The sequence below is a fragment of the Pelobates fuscus genome, chromosome 2 (genome assembly GCF_036172605.1).
Source record: "Pelobates fuscus isolate aPelFus1 chromosome 2, aPelFus1.pri, whole genome shotgun sequence".
Classification (NCBI taxonomy): Eukaryota; Metazoa; Chordata; class Amphibia; order Anura; family Pelobatidae; genus Pelobates; species Pelobates fuscus.
The window spans coordinates 441,126,569-441,144,810 of NC_086318.1; the positions used below are offsets into that span (position 1 = coordinate 441,126,569).

An 18,242-nucleotide genomic window follows, 5' to 3' on the forward strand; every position below is an offset into this window, starting at 1 on the left:
CGTGTTGTTTGGATAGAATATAGAATCATACACGTGTTGGTTGGATAGAATATAGAATCATACATGTGTTGTTTGGATAGAATATAGAATCGTACACGTGTTGTTTAGATAGAATATAGAATCATACACGTGTTGGTTTAATACTATTTAGAATCATACACGTGTTGGTTGAATACCATTTAGAATCATACACGTGTTGTTTGGATGGAATATAGAATCATACATGTGTTGTTTGGACAGAATATAGAATCATACACGTGTTGTTTGGATAGAATATAGAATCATACATGTGTTGTTTGGATAGAATATAGAATCCTACACATGTTGTTTGGATAGAATATAGAATCATACACGTGTTGGTTGGATAGAATATAGAATCATACACATGTTGTTTGGATAGAATATAGAATCATACACATGTTGTTTGGATATAATATAGAATCATACACGTGTTGGTTGGATAGAATATAGAATCATACACGTGTTGTTTGGATAGAATATAGAATCATACACGTGTTGTTTAGATAGAATATAGAATCATACACGTGTTTGGATAGAATATAGAATCATACACGTGTTGTTTGGATAGAATATAGAATCATACACGTGTTGCTTGGATAGAATATAGAATCATACACGTGTTGTTTGGATAGAATATAGAATCATACGAGGGGCGGGGCCTGGCCGCAGAACCGAACGGTCGACATCCTTGTGGGCTCCTGCATGTCTCCGCTGTTTAACCAGTTTTCCCCGACCCAAGCGTGACTTAAGCGGGCCGATAGAGCCAGCAAACGATGGGGAATGCCGAGAGGAACAGAACGTTACCCTTCAAGCGACGAAACGAGAATTTTATGCCCGTCGGCCATCGGAGGCCTAGTCAACAGGCGGAAGCAGGAGAGACGGCCGCTCTCCCCCCGCCAAGACTGAGGGCTTCACTGCGGACAGACCCCTGTCTCTCCCCCCCCTGGACCGGAGGGGGTCATCCCGGTCCTCCAGCATAGGACACATACTTCTGGGACACAGACCCGGGCAACGCCACCATGACAGCACCACGAGGCCTGGCCTGGCCAAGATGGCCGCCGACAGAGCGGTCCCTCTGCAACAGCGGAGAGATGAGGACTGGGCGGCGGCTTTCAAAGCCAAGTTCGACGCAATCTGCCAGCGTTTCTGGGACCACATCGAGGCTGGGAGCCCACGACCCGTAAAGGTACCAGTCTCAGCGGCACGAAGCCGATGCACCCCCCTTAACGCACAGACGGGCCACCCGCATACAGCACAAGCACCGCGAAAGAGGTTCAAAGAAATGCAGAACCGTAAGATAAAATGCGGACCTGGTGCATCCAACACGAACCCGCCACATAAATCACTCAGCTCCAGCCGCACGCCTCGAAAACCGCCGCCCGCTCCGAAACGGCTGAAAGCTACACCAGCAGGACTCAAAGCCACAACATGGCGGCGGAGAGGCAAACAGGCACCTTGCACACGCATGGCAGCAAAGCGGGGCATACCGCAGAAAAAGAGCACAGGCTTGGTCCGGGCACCCACCGCCTCTAGGGAGACCTTACAGCGGCAACAAGACACAGCCAAGCGACCCTACACACTCCAAACAACCCATCGCACAACACCTACCCTCACACGAGCCAGGAGCTGGAGGAGAAACCAATACTGCCGCACCTCGGCTGATGCTCCCTGGGACGTCCCCATGCCTGCACTGCCTCTACCACGGATGGGAATCGGCTGATCGAGTATCCAAACCAGCAACAGGGACGTCTAGTCACATACAGGGGAAGCTGAGTACCTGGACATACCTTTAATCCCATGCTGATGTCATGTATCAATGTCCCCTTTTTATATATTTTTCTTTTCAGTTCATTTACAACTCTGCTCTGCTACCCCACTAATTCTGTATGTGCAATTAGAAATACCTTGTCCTGCAATCTCTAGTCATAGGACCAGACACCAATGGCATAAATAGCTTGCATTATAGAATGTAACCTGCTTAATCTGATTCATTTTAGATGTCTACAATCACCATCTTTGAGCTAAGCATCATCCCATGCATTATGCTGATTTTTGTATAATTATGCTGATATCGCCCATATCTACTCATAACATACAGGGAAGCTATTCTTATAATATATATAGAGCCAGCATATCGCATAACAGATTCTCTGACTCAATCTGTACTATGCGACCATCACCATTTTATTTCACATTTTAAGCTGTGCTGCAACTGCCTTTTAACTTTCACACTTCCCTCTGGACTCGGCAAACTCGCCAGACCCAAGAAAAGAAAAGTCGTTAACATGTTATTTGCTATGCCATATTAACCCTGTTTTACCAACTTAATGCATGATATTTTTTGTACCACACGAGACAGCCAATGCCAGCGAACTACCACACACGCACACAACTCCCATCCCACCACTCGCTTACTCCATAGGTGAGCTGTGCATCATATATACACATAATGAGAGCAACGACACTCACCTACGTTGTCTTTAATGTATATAGATTCCCCTTGCATGTACAGCAGGCTACGTGTTCCAAGCACCTTGCGTTAGTTACTGCTCTTAAGACAACCGGTTCCCAGTGGTTTTATATTATTTTAGTTTTATATTGTGTTAGCTATGTTTTGTCAGTGCAATTATATATAGGCATCTATATATACTCACTCATGTATGGGAGCGATTGGAAGCTGGCTGCAATTAATCATATGATTCTAACCACCTAACATAGCAAACCCAGCAACGTTAAGCAATACCTGATCACAAGTATTATCTTGTATCATACATATGCTAAGGAATCTCATTAGTTACCACAAGCCTGTTCATAACGCTATTGAAAAGCTATCTTATAATCTACAATATGCCTAAATAGCATGATGTAAGCCTGTTTATAATTATAAAAATAGTGCATTGTACTACAATACCCTAATGCTTTCCATGTTACACACTCTCTGTTTTGAATATGCATGCGGATTGCCTTTGGGGTACCACGTGCCTGAATGTTATCACCATATGCACTGCAAAAATAAAGAATAAAAAAAAAAAAAATATATAGAATCATACACGTGTTGTTTGGATATAATATAGAATCATACACGTGTTGTTTGGATATAATATAGAATCATACACGTGTTGTTTGGATAGAATATAGAATCATACACGTGTTGTTTGGATAGAATATAGAATCATACACGTGTTGTTTGGATAGAATATAGAATCATACACGTGTTGTTTGGATAGAATATAGAATCATACACGTGTTGTTTGGATATAATATAGAATCATACACGTGTTGTTTGGATAGAATATAGAATCATACACATGTTGTTTGGATAGAATATAGAATCATACACATGTTGTTTGGATAGAATATAGAATCATACACGTGTTGTTTGGATAGAATATAGAATCATACACGTGTTGTTTGGATAGAATATGGAATCATACACGTGTTGTTTGGATAGAATATAGAATCATACACATGTTGTTTGGATAGAATATAGAATCATACACGTGTTGTTTGGATATAATATAGAATCATACACGTGTTGTTTGGATAGAATATAGAATCATACACGTGTTGTTTGGATATAATATAGAATCATACACGTGTTGGTTGGATAGAATATAGAATCATACACGTGTTGTTTGGATAGAATATAGAATCATACACGTGTTGTTTGGATATAATATAGAATCATACACGTGTTGTTTGGATATAATATAGAATCATACACGTGTTGTTTGGATAGAATATAGAATCATACACGTGTTGTTTGGATAGAATATAGAATCATACACGTGTTGTTTGGATAGAATATAGAATCATACACGTGTTGTTTGGATAGAATATAGAATCATACACATGTTGTTTGGATAGAATATAGAATCATACACGTGTTGTTTGGATAGAATATAGAATCATACACATGTTGTTTGGATAGAATATAGAATCATACACGTGTTGTTTGGATAGAATATAGAATCATACACGTGTTGTTTGGATAGAATATAGAATCATACACGTGTTGTTTGGATAGAATATAGAATCATACACATGTTGTTTGGATAGAATATAGAATCATACACGTGTTGTTTGGATATAATATAGAATCATACACGTGTTGTTTGGATAGAATATAGAATCATACACGTGTTGTTTGGATATAATATAGAATCATACACGTGTTGGTTGGATAGAATATAGAATCATACACGTGTTGTTTGGATAGAATATAGAATCATACACGTGTTGTTTGGATAGAATATAGAATCATACACGTGTTGTTTGGATAGAATATAGAATCATACACGTGTTGTTTGGATAGAATATAGAATCATACACATGTTGTTTGGATAGAATATAGAATCATACACGTGTTGTTTGGATAGAATATAGAATCATACACGTGTTGTTTGGATAGAATATAGAATCATACACGTGTTGTTTGGATAGAATATAGAATCATACACGTGTTGTTTGGATAGAATATAGAATCATACAAGTGTTGTTTGGATACTTATAAAACCACCTACCCTGCAGACTGTATATAAAAAAAATGTTCTTGTGCCTAGCTGGTGCTTTGCAGATTTTTATTTAACGAGAACACTGTGGTCTATATGTGGAGAGGATAAGAGTAGGCTGTGTTTAAGGGTTTAATGCTATAGCTGAGTATAAAGTGCTTTTTTATGTAGCTAGCTAGTGAAAAATAAAATCCAGTGTGTGTGAAGCACCAGAGAGCCTATCGATCAATAACTGTACAAAAAGACGTGTGCCTAGCGCTATTCCTAGTTAGTACATAAACGTAAAATAAACACCAGCACCCCATCTCCATGTTGGATTAACCTTGCTTCAGAGATTTAGAAAGGATTTTGAAAGGGGAATCGCTAATGGTGTCTGTGTTATAGGATAACAGTTATGTAGACATTGTTACGGTTTTCTTCCATAAGCTTAATGCATTTCCCATACCATAAACATAACAATCAAGGTAAAGGCTGATATATATATATATATATATATATATATATATATATATATATATATATATATATATATATATATTTGGGAACTTAGAGCCCTGAGCAACAAAACCACTGAAAATCACCAAAAACCTGTGTTGACATTTTCCTTATCCATTTTCTTTTAAAAATATATTTATGATTTAGCAAACAGCATCAGTGATGGTGGAGTGTGAGATGGAGTGTGAGATGGAGTGTGAGACAGAGCGTGAGACGGAGCGTGAGACGGAGCGTGAGACGGGGCGTGAGACGGAGCGTGAGAAGGAGCGTGAGACGGGGCGTGAGAAGGGGCGTGAGAAGGGGCGTGAGAAGGGGTGTGAGAAGGGGTGTGCGATGGGGTGTGAGATGGGGTGTGATATGGGGTGTGAGAAGCAGCGTGGGTTAAGTTTTTAATACTCAGTCAATGTAGATACAGTTGATGAATCCATTATTCATCATGTTTTATAGAATTATATGAGAACTTATGGAATGGGAGCTCTCATCAGACATTATTTAAAGCGGCACTGTCTCCCTCTCTCAGGATCTGTTCTTCATTTCTTCCTGTCTGCTCTAGTTTTCTTTAAAACATAAGACAAAGTAGGGACTATTTGTCTTATGGAGGTTTACTACACCTGACCAGCTTTCACAGGTAAATGAAGAGACTGACAGTCTCTACATTTACCTGTCACAGCACTCTGATTGGTTGTCTTGAAATCCAGCCATAGTGCTCTGTGTCATTTTACACAGCGTGGGAAAGTTCTTTGGAATATTCCCATGCGGTGTACTTTGACTCATAACACTCTGATTGGTTGCTATCAAACAACCAATCAGAGAGTTATGAGTCAGCATTTTTTTTTTTTTTGGTTTTTTTCCCATCATATTTTTTTTTTGCGCTCGGGTTTTGTATTTTATTTTCAATATTCAATATTTATGGAAACCTCCATAAGACAAAGTAGTCCCTGTTTTGTCATATGTTTTAAAGAAAACTAGAGCAGACAGGAAGAAATGAAGAACAGATCCTGAGAGAGGAAGAGAAGAGGAATCAATTAAAGAAAGGTAAGTTCGGCATGACAGTCCACAAGTCCAGACATTACACAAGTCCAGTGGAACTCCCTGAATCTTCACTGGGGGTAGTGCCATCCCCACAAAAATTAGCACAAGTATTACTCAGAGCCAGAATGTTAGGCTCTGAAAAAAGGTGAGCAGTATATTTATTTCACCTGTCTACCTGTTTGTGTTAACAGTCTACACATCGGTCCCCTTTCCTCCATATCCCTCTTCTTTTTTCTCCGAGACCATTTGAGATTAGAAGAAAGGTGTGGTGCTGCCTTAATAGCACAGAAGCCTGGTCACGGAGCCAATATAGATATATGGGCTCCTCCAAATGTTCACATCCATATCTCATATCTACCGAATATATATATCATTTTGTACTCTCTATACCATTTGCACTATATTGTGTCTGTATTTTGTCTTTTATATATTTTGCATGTTTTTAAGATCCGACCAAACCAAGTGGGGTAAGTTAACCCCTATTTTATTATACTCTTTTAGTGCTCCACTTATAGGTGTAGGTTTCATTTTGGGTTTTCCATTCATCCACCTTAGCCCCTTTTTTTCACACTAAATAGGTGCTTTCTGTTTGAATCAGTGTATGGGTTAGTTCGACCATGTCTGTCCAAGTATACAAACCATAAGTCAATCAGTAACTATTATGGTAATATTATTTGCATGATTTTTCTTTTTGTATAAAGTAATATTTTGCTTGTACTCAGTGCATGTATTTGTGCGTTACAACTTTTGGCAGCTCAGATTGGTAGATTTACAGAAGAGTCACTAACCGAGAAGTGGACACAGTCCTTGAATGGAGGAATCACCAAATAAACTAATGTGATGTTGATGATTATTCCTCTGGTTTCCTCAATGACAGCTCCACCTCTGAGCAGCACATCTATAATGTGTACAGCATGGAGAGTGCTCCAGAGATAGAATTAGGATTGGGTCAGGTCCCTTACCTCGCGGACTTCCAGTTTGTATTTTAATATAGGATCCACAGCATCCGGCTCTTTCTGCGTCCATTGAATCAGGTAGGAGTAGTTATTGAATTGCTTGTAGCTTTTTATTGGGCTAGGCGTATCGAAGTAGAACTCTGGGCTGTAAGCTTTTCCTGTGGTGACAATTACATTCAATAAGAACCAATACAGGTAGAGAATGGGGAAAAAACAAAGCAAGCACAAACTGTCACAATGACAAACACAAAAGAGAAGATAAAGGTAATGAGTCATGTCAATACGCATATACAGTATAAAGAAACAGTGGGATTTACAGAAACAGCATGGAATATCTATGGTCATGTAGCTGTAATGGGGTGGTTTCGGTTAAAGCGTCATAACCACTGCTGGCCAAGTTCCCTGGTCAAGTTTTGCCCTCTGTTTTACCCACTGGACTCAGAGGCCTTTTCTCCTCCTGGGTGACACACTTTGGGATTCCACAGATCCGCAGAAACCGAAAGCCGATCTAGTCCCCATTCAATCGCTGAGAGTCTCAGCTGACCAATATGACAAATCTCACCTACATGAACATATTTGCACAGAATTACCATTAGCCGTCCCAGAACTCTTGCCTGCAGTGGCTTATGGTGCCATTATGATATTGACAGAGATGGAGTTACCCTCTGGCAGACAGGGGGTTAAACACTGCAGATACAGTCTCCAGGAGCCATGACCACTTCAAATTACTAAAATGATTCTGGTGCTTAAAGTAAATCTTTAAGATGGCTGGTTCCTTCAAGTATTGCATCAACATCTTTAAAGCACCAAGGTCATGTTGGTAGAGTGCTTCTTTTCTCCAAAGTAACCATTCAATGATCTTATCTGTGAGTAGGGCTTTAGATGGGCTGTGGTTAGGGCTTTAGATGGGGCTATGAGAAGGAATTTATATGGGCTGTAAGTAGGGCTCACAATGGGGCTATGAGTAGGGCTTTAGTTGTGAGCAGTAGTTAAGATGGGACTGTGAGTAGGGCTTTAAATGGGCTGTGAGTAGGACTTTAGATGGGGCTATGAGTAGGGCTTTAGCTGTGAGCAGAACTTAAGATGGGACTGTGAGTAGGGCTTTAGACGGGACTGTGAGTAGGGCTTTAGATGGGCTGTGAGTAGGGCTTTAGATGGGCTGTGAGTAGGGCTTAAGATGGGCTGTGAGTAGGGCTGATGATAGAGTTTAGCTGGCTGCAGTGTTGGTTTGGGTAAGGCTTTGTGTGGGTTTTAGATGGTCCAGTGAGGAGGTCTTTAGCTGTGAGTAAGGTTTTAGATAGGGCTGTAGGTAGGGCTTTAGCTGTGAGTAAGGTTTTAGATAGGGCTGTAGGTAGGGCTTTAGCTGTGAGTAGAGCATTAGATGGGGCTGTGGGTAGGGCTTTAGGTGTGAGTAGGGCTTTAGCTGTGAGTAGGGCTTTGGTTGCATGTGGGACTAGCTGATGATATAGTTTATCTGGCTGCAGTGTTTGTTGGGGTAAGACTTTTAACAGTTAAGGGCCTTTTTGGAAGTTCCCATGATATTAGCTGAGATAGGACTTTGGATGGTGGGAGTTTTTGTGTGTGTGTGTTTACAACATAGCATGCCGTAGGACTTCGTCATTTTATGCTCATATATAACACATTTTTGCATGATGCCTTTCTATTTCATAATTCTAAACCTTGTTTACTTCCATTTTTTAGTTCATATTTTGTAATGCATCTGTTTCTGTTCTGATTTTGAGTTTCTATTTATTGTCCTTAAAGTTGCACCTGCTATAAGCCCCATACGGTGCATGCTGTGCATTTCCTATCTGTTGTTCTTTCACTTTGGGTTCTGAATCTGTTCAATATGTTCGGTCTTTGTCAGGACATTTTAGAATAATGGGCTGCAATCCTTGTCGAAGCCCCTTAGGATTAGAAATGCTTTTATTTACAAGTGCAGAATAAAAATACTAGACATGCTAAAACAAATTCTTAAAGTATTCTGTATTTTAACTATTTTGTACCTGGTAGCCTGTGGCTTATTAAAGCAGCATTGTACCCGAGAATCCACTCTACACTGGAAAATATCAATAGATAGAATCTCATAGTTCGTTCTGCTTTTGGAGCGGAGTATTCACAAACACACAAATGATTCATGTTCCCTGTTCTGTGGGAAACAAACCAACGGAAGCATGTTCTGTGCATTGGGAGCCTTTAACCCAAGAAACCAATAAATGTTACAAGTATTGGCCAAGCCTATTCTAAATATCTACATTTTAGGTCAATCTGTCTTTTGTTATACAAAAAGCCCACACAAATATAAATTTGCTAAAATTACGATTCCTTGTTATAACCGACTAACTCTTAATGTGTCTCCTTTGACGCCTTGTTCGCACACGCTGGCACTGAAGAATACAGCAGAGAGACTCACCAGTCACCTGAAAAATGCACGAGTCGGATCCCACGTCATTAGAGATGCTACACTCGTACGTCCCACTGGTGTCTTGGGTCAGGCTGTTAATCTTCAGCTCGGAGTATTCTTGCTGGTCTAAAGATGGTTCAGCAACCAGGTTTCGATTGAATCTCCACACGGCTGTTGCCACCTTCACAGGACTCCCTTTCAGCATGTTACACCTCATGGTAAAATTGGTCGACATCGCCTGTCGCATGTCCTGAAACTTAGGTTCCACTACAGGGGCAACTGAGGGGAAAATAAAATAAATACAGTGGACGTTTTAGAAGGACTATAACAATAAGAAAGATTCTGCCTTCAGTTTGGTTATTTTGACTTTAAAGGAACACTATAAAACATAGTGACATATAAACATTCCTGACACTATAGACCTAGTATGGCTGTGGAGGTAACCTGGCCCCTCCAATCTCAGTAAAAATGTGTCTCACCCTTACTGGCTCCGCCTCCATGGCTGAGATAATCAATCTTGACGATCTCAGCCAATCCAATACTTTCCCATAGGACATCATTTGGAGGCTATTGCGTATGCGTGGCAAATCACCGTGCTCTGCCAATCAGCATCCTCTCATAGAGATGCATTGGATCAATGCATCTTTATGGAAAACGTACAGCGTCTCCATGCCCTGACCCCGGAGGCACCTCTAGTGGCCGTGTGAGTGAAAAAGACAGTGTCTGCAGGGACTAACGATAGACACAAGAACAAGCACAATCAACTGTAATGGTTCTGGAGACTATAGTGTCCCTTTAAATCTAAAATCCCCTTTCAATTCCCAGAAATAGCCCCATTATTGTACATGGGTTAAAATTTATTTGTTCAAAAATCGAAAATTAAAAAAGTTTGCAACACACTTCGTTAAATAACTTGGGTGTGAAAATTGACAAAGAAAGTGTACATTTAGGGCCTCATCTGCACATTTTTGTGAATAGTCCCCGATGTAAATGTTCCACTGCCTGTGGCTACAAAGTAAATGTTCCACTGCCTGTGGCTACAAAGTAAATGTCCCACTGCCTGTGGCTACAAAGTAAATGTTCCACTGCCTGTGGCTACAAAGTAAATGTCCCACTGCCTGTGGCTACAAAGTAAATGTTCCACTGCCTGTGGCTACAAAGTAAATGTTCCACTGCCTGTGGCTACAAAGTAAATGTTCCACTGCCTGTGGCTACAAAGTAGTCACTTTATTTACACGTATAGCCCATTTACAACCTTGTCTGTAAATTGCTGAAGCAGCAGGCAAGAAGATTTCAAGCAAATGTTGGCTTGATTTAATACAAGATGAAATTCAAGCAGCTAAACCCAATGAACAGGTTGGCAGTGTAAGAAATCTCTGCAGATATATGTACCGGTACTTCGTAAACACATTTATTGGCCTTTGTTCGTGACAAAAACTTTCAGACATGAAAAACAAAATAAAAGCCGGTGGGGATCAATATTCTTGTTATTATTTTATTATTTATATAGCGCCATCGTATTCCGTAGCGCTGTACAGTGGGAGGACTAACAGACATGTAATTGTAACCAGACAACTGGACGTATAAGAACAGAGAGGTGGAGGGCCCTGCTCCATGAGCTTACATTCTAGAGGGAGACCCTGTACTGGTATATGGGAGGTTATACAACAGCAGGAAAAGTTTCTGATATTTATTATAACCCAGGGGAGGACCTACTGTCCCCTCAACCCCCCACCCATTGGCAGTGGGTGCGATATAATTAAATATATAAGGGAGGTAGAATATGCCATTTCAAGCACTTAAAATGATGCCCATGTGTGCCTCCCCTGGGTCGCTAGGAGTCCCAAAGACACTACCCACTCCCTCCATAAAAAAACTGCTTCCTTAATGTTACGAACGCTGGTATAGTAGATACCCTGTTCACCTATTCCTCCCGAACTGCTGAGCCAGTGTGATTATAGCTACAGTTCGGGTGTAGATACGAATAGTTCCAGATAAATGACGCATCCAAGTAGTTTCTCCCCATCAAGAAAACAGTTACTCAAAAATGGCCCTAGAATTCGTGAAGGGTACAACAGGAATGAATTTTAATGGTGCCACACTGGTTTTTATGCAAGTCCCCATGCAAGGGGCACTCCCACATGGACAGGGACACAAAGGTTACAGCCAATAATAGTACAGTGACAAAGTGTGACACTCCCAATGCAAACAGATAATCCCCTCCTCTCTGCCTGTGAGATATTTGAGTCAGTTAGATTGATAACTCAATTATCTCCAGGCAGTAAAAACATATTTTCCCCAAAACCTAGAAAATACCCTAAATTACGTAACATCCACATATATGTCATATCCCCTGATAGCCATACAGGGAGAGCGCTTAATCGATGGTTTATTTTGAAGATAATGAGCCAGGGGTGGTTGGTTTTCGGTAGTTACAGCTACCAAACCAATAAAACACAAAAAGTCCCGAATGTCATGCTATTTTCTTCACACTTAACTCTAACAATAGTGAGGGGGACCAGTGCCCAAAACAGTTCCAGGGAATTAGGGATAACGGTCGGTCTCTCTTTCTGGAGTACAAAAGTACATAAATCACATACGTTTTAAAGGGCCCATAGTCTTTTGGCAAGCGGCTGGCCATCAGGCCCCTCCAGGAGCCCGTGGCGAGGTTACTTTCGCCACACGTATCAACTAGCAGAATCAGCAACTGTTTAAATATAATGTATAGTTTGTGTAGGTATACGATGCAGCATGTGTTGCCAAAATCCATTGCGTTCTGAGGGCACTTTACTCAGTGTCAAAGAAAAGACAAAAAAAATAAAATTTTGGCTCTAATTTTTTAAGGTGATCAGGCCCTGAAATTCTTCACGCAATGCAGGATTGGCCAGTTTGGCTAAGAGTGATGAGGGCTTTACAGAAGCAATAACTGGAACTGACTTCTCAGAACTGTTACAGCATGCGTGGGATAGGCATAAGGAGTTTAAGCATGCGTGGGATAGGCATAAGGCTATCCTAACTATAAGATAAGGCCAGGGACTAATGAAAGTATTTAGAAAATTGGGAAGACTAGATGGGCCGAATGGCTCTTATCTGCCGTCGCATTCTATGTTTCTATGTTTCTATGTTACACATTTTCTAGCAAGAAAAAGGATATCTTCACAAAAGGCAGAAATTCATAGAAATTAAGCAGGATCCCCCAGTGCATGGGACGTCTGGAACTGTCTGTGTTTGGTGCACTGAGCCTGCCAGTCATTACGGCTCAATTAGATTAACATGCAGATCCCCACAGCTGGCATAGAGCAGGAAGAACGCACTTTGTAAAAGAATAGTCAGGTTGCAAAAGTGTGCGCAGACTGTATGATGCCTGGTCGCTTTTATCTCCCGCCCCATGCGAGCTCCTCAGCAGGACTCATACCGTTGGGTCTCTGAGTCTCCATTATTCACGTCTCGGCAGCAAACTCAGAGATAAAGCGAGCTGGAGGCAGAACTATTAAACACATTCATTATGTGCTCTCCTGCTCCCAGCCTACAGACGTCTTCCCACTATTATTAGACCCATAAAATGTGTTTTCCCTTATTGTGACGGTTTGCAGAGAAACAGTCATATCAGTAAAAGTGCCTTTTTATTTCAGGTGCCTTGGCGCTCTGCCACCGTGGCACACACAATGTGTTTAGAGCCAGAGTATCTTCAGGTCATGACTGGCTATGGCAGGGACGTCTCCCCAAACATGTATGGGAACCAGTATCTCTCTCAACATAATCTTCCTATGTCAATGTGATATACAACATATAAACTGTCAGTGTGTCTGACCCGTAATGGGTGTACGGAGAGTCGAAGGGTTCATTTGTGATACAGGAACATTGTGACCTAACCAGCTGGTGTTTAGAAACAAAACTGTGACTTAATGTTTCAATGAAAATGTCAGGATATTTTGTTTTGGGTATAATATACCTTATGACAGCTTCATACTTTGCCTAAACCTGTCTAAGGCATTGTACAGAATGTCTGGACAGGGTATAGAAGGTTCAGTTAATGTACAGAATGTCTGGACAGGGTATAGAAGGTTCAGTTAATGTACAGAATGTCTGGACATGGTATAGAATGTGAATTCAACGTACAGTATGTCTGGAAATGGTAGAGAATGTGAATTCAATGTACAGAACGTCTGGGCAGGGTATAGAATGTGAAATTAATGTACAGAATGTCTGGGCAGGGTATAGAATGTGAATTCAATGTATAGAATGTCTGGACTGGCTATAGAATGTTCAGTCAATGTATAGAATGTCTGGACTGGCTATAGAATGTTCAGTCAATGTATAGAATGTCTGGACAGGGTAAATAATGTGCAGTCAATGTACAGACTTTTTGGACTGGCTATAGAATGCTCAGTCAATGTACAGAATCTCTGGACTGGTTATAGAATGCTCAGTCAATGTATAGAATGTGTAGTCAATGTACAGAATGTCTGGACTAGCTAGAGAATGCTCGGCCAATGTATAGAATGCTCAGTCAATGTACAGAATGTCTGGACTGGCTATAGAATGCTCAGTCAATGTACAGAATGTCTGGACTGGTTATAGCATGCTCAGTCAATGTATAGAATGCTCAGTCAATGTATAGAGCGACTACCCAAGAGTCTAACTCCCCCATTCCTGCGTGTTGCATTAGGCATACCAGATCCTTTTGTTCTCAATGTATAGAATGTGTAGTCAATGTATAGAATGCTTAGTCAATGTATAGAATGCTCAGTCAATGTATAGAATGTGTAGTCAATGTATAGAATGCTCAGTCAATGTATAGAATGTGTAGTCAATGTACAAAATGTCTGGACTGGCTATAGAATGCTCAGTCAATGTATAGAATGCTCAGTCAATGCACAGAATGTCTGGACTAGCTATAGAATGCTCAGTCAACGTATAGAATGTGCAGTCAATGTACAGAATATCTGGACTGACTATAGAATGCTCAGTCAACGTATAGAATGTGCAGTCAATGTACAGAATATCTGGACTGGCTATAGAATGCTCAGTCAATGTAAATAATGCTCAGTGAATGTACAGAATGTCTGGACTAGCTAGAGAATGCTCGGTCAATGTATAGAATGTGCAGTGAATGTACAGAATATCTGGATTTGCTATAGAATGTTCAGTCAATGTATAGAATGCTCAGTCAATGTATAGAATGTGTAGTCAATGTATAGAATGCTCAGTCAATGTATAGAATGTCTGGACTGGCTATAGAATGCTCAGTCAATGCACAGAATGTCTGGACTAGCTATAGAATGCTCAGTCAATGTATAGAATGTGTAGTCAATGTATAGAATGTCTGGACTGGCTATAGAATGCTCAGTCAATGTACAGAATGTCTGGGCATAGAATGCTCAGTCAATGTATAGAATGTGTAGTCAATGTATAGAATGCTCAGTCAATGTATAGAATGTGCAGTCAATGTACAGAATATCTGGACTGGCTATAGAATGCTCAGTCAATGTATGGCATGTCTGGACTGACTATAGAATGCTCAGTCAATGTATAGAATGTGCAGTGAATGTACAGAATATCTGGACTGGCTATAGAATGCTCAGTCAATGTACAGAATGTCTGGACTGGTTATAGCATGCTAAGTCAATGTATAGAATGCTCAGTCAATGTATAGAATGTGTAGTCAATGTATAGAATGCTCAGTCAATGTATAGAATGTGTAGTCAATGTATAGAATGCTCAGTCAATGTATAGAATGTGTAGTCAATGTATAGAATGCTCAGTCAATGTATAGAATGTGTAGTCAATGTACAGAATGTCTGGACTGGCTATAGAATGCTCAGTCAATGTATATAATGTGCAGTCAATGTATAGAATGCTCAGTCAATGTACAGAATGTCTGGACTGGCTATAGAATGCTCAGTCAATGTATAGAATGTGCAGTCAATGTATAGAATGCTCAGTCAATGTACAGAATGTCTGGACTAGCTATAGAATGCCCAGTCAATGTACAGAATGTCCGGACTGGCTATAGAATGCCCAGTCAATGTATAGAATGTGCAGTCAATGTATAGAATGTCTGGGCTGGGTATAGAATATTCAGACATGGTTATAAAATGTATAACACAAATTGATTCAATCACATATTAGTTTTTATTTATTTATTTTATTTAACAATCTTGACAAACAGTCACCAATAAACAAGGGAACGAGTTGCTGAGTTTTTACGTCTGATCGTGAACAGTGAATTGAGCGAACTCCAGACCCGGAGAGATAGAATGAGAACTGAAAATGAATCAAAATTAATAAAGAGGGTTTGCAGACTTCAAGCAATCAAAGCCCCTTCTCCTGGGATATTTTGGCAATTATCAAATTAATCTTTGAGAACTTTAGAAAAAGATAAAACCTTATCACAGAAAAGGACAAGAAAATCGAGAAATGACAAGCTATAATGAGTTCTGATATCTCATCACAGCCGCAGCATCGATTTCTACAAACTGGATGCAAGTAAAGCGTGGTATTTTTTGCAGAGAGAGGCGATTAAGGAGTGAAGGCAGAGGCTTGCAGACACATGCACGTCCCAGAAGTACCGCCAACCGCAAACAAGGAAACAGAGAGCTCTCAGGATGTGAAAATAAAACACTCATCAACAAATCTTCGCAAGCCGCACGCTCCTATTTCCAGGAAGATGAGGACTTCAGAGCGAGCGCTGGGCTAATGAAGTGTCTGAGCTACAAAGAGGTGTTTCCATTAACAAGGAAAAGTGCACCCAGGTTCCCCACACAGAGAGCCCCCAGGTGACTGGCTTTAGAAGGGCTGATCAAAGCATCCACCTTAATATAATCTTCCAGTCTTCTGCTGGGGTTAAGGGTGGGGGATATAAATCATGCTATTTTCATTTTAGGGGTTTCATTGGGGGATGGGATAGTTTTCTAATATCATTTTTGAAGAAAGAAAAATTTTAAAGAGCAATGTTTACATCTCAGCGGGACAATATGAATATATAATATAAGTCATATTATAAAATAATAACATATGTTTATTGTCGCTTTAAACATTGGAACATGTCAGCTAGATACATAACGTTAACACCACATATAATTTACGCCACAAAATAATGACATAAAAAATGTCACCTAGGTAGCACAAAGGCTGCAAGATTATATTTTTACAAAAATTTCAACCAGTGTGAAATGCGCGACTTGTCGGAAACAGAACAACTAGAGCCGCAGACTGATAACGTGACCGATAACGGGACTGATAGCATGACCGATAACGTGACCGATAACGGGACTGATAGCATGACCGATAACGTGACTGATAACGGGACTGATAGCATGGCCGATAACGTGACTGATAACGGGACTGATAGCATGGCCGATAATGTGACCGATAACATGACCGATAACGGGACTGATAGCATGCCCGATAACGTGACCGATAACGGGACTGATAGCATGACCGATAACGTGACTGATAACGGGACTGATAGCATGGCCGATAACGTGACCGATAACGTGACTGATTGCATGACCGATAACGTGACTGATAACGGGACTGATACCATAACTGATAACATGACTGATAACGTGACCGATAATGCAACTGATAACATGACCGATAACGGGACTGATAACGTGACTGATAGCATGGCCGATAACGGGACTGATAACGTGACTGATAATGCAACTGATAACGTGACCTGATGCATATCTGATAATGACGCAGTAAACAATGTTAAATGGTGAAAGAATAACTGCAATACGTATAGCACATCTCCTTTATATAGAGATTATTAGATTTTAATTAGAAAGGATTAGACTTGTGCGGTGTGGAAACATTTTGTTTGGCCTAACCATTGTTTTAAAAAAATTAATTTCATTCGGAACCGCTGACATGTAATAGTTCAACTTGACCATAAAACATATTTGGTAAAGCTCTGTGCACGAACAAAAAAGGATGTGGAAATGGGCCAGAGCACGGCAAAGGATATACATAATATATATATAGCAGTACATGGGTTCTCTCACCATTTGGCTCATAGATCAAGTGAGAAAAAGTAACCAATAGAGAGGAGCTGCAAAAATAAAAAAAAATATCCACATTTATATGTTATATATTATATATTTGTAAAATATTTGTTAAATATAAAATATACAATTGTGAATTTTTTTTACTGCTCCTCCTTTGTCCACTCTGTTGGTCAATTCTCACTAGAACTGTGATGAAATCAACATTTAGTGGTTGTCCCTGAGCCATCAATCATTTCTTTTTTTAGCGCAATGGGTGGAACTCCAAATAAAACATGCTCGTCCATTGCATTAATGGTTTGCTGATTTTAAATTCCATATGGTACTTTCGAGATGTGGAATTCATACGAACTGCGATCAGCCTAAATTCAGACAAATTGCAATTCGGCTGGGCTGAAAACGAATGCACAACTCTATTAATAATTTTTCAGTATTAATTAATCAGTATTGTAATTGAAAGTAGTATTCACATTAATCTGCTAATACTTACATTGCACACTTAATTGCACCAAAGCTTCTCTGGTCCGGATGTTAAATCCATTGTATCTAGCTGTCTGACATTTGTATGTTCCACTCATATCTCGGGACACATTGTCCAATTTTAGTTTCCCATCAATCGTCTCCACCACCATGTCTCCTGAAGGTAGTGGCCCTTCCTTGTCCACTCGAGTCCATAAGATGGGTGGCCTTGGCTTTCCTCTGACTTCACACTGAAGCTCTGCCCGCGAGCCTTCTCTCACTGTGATTACCGATTGTCCCCTGGGAACACTTAGTGTTGGTGGAACTGTAAGAAGAGACAGAAATATTATAG

The 18,242-nt window shown here is 40.4% G+C and overlaps 1 protein-coding gene across 2 annotated transcripts in view; it reads right to left on the reverse strand.

Annotated features, from left to right (window-relative positions):
- MDGA1 (MAM domain containing glycosylphosphatidylinositol anchor 1) overlaps positions 1 to 18,242 on the reverse strand; it is a 391,494-nt gene that overhangs the window by 106,879 nt on the left and 266,373 nt on the right. For both annotated transcript variants that reach the window (XM_063444124.1, XM_063444123.1), the window contains 3 exons: positions 17,922 to 18,215; positions 9,429 to 9,698; positions 7,022 to 7,173 (listed from right to left, as the gene is read on the reverse strand). In XM_063444124.1, the coding sequence (XP_063300194.1) occupies positions 7,022 to 7,173; positions 9,429 to 9,698; positions 17,922 to 18,215 (716 nt within the window). The remainder of the gene's footprint in view (positions 1 to 7,021; positions 7,174 to 9,428; positions 9,699 to 17,921; positions 18,216 to 18,242) is intronic.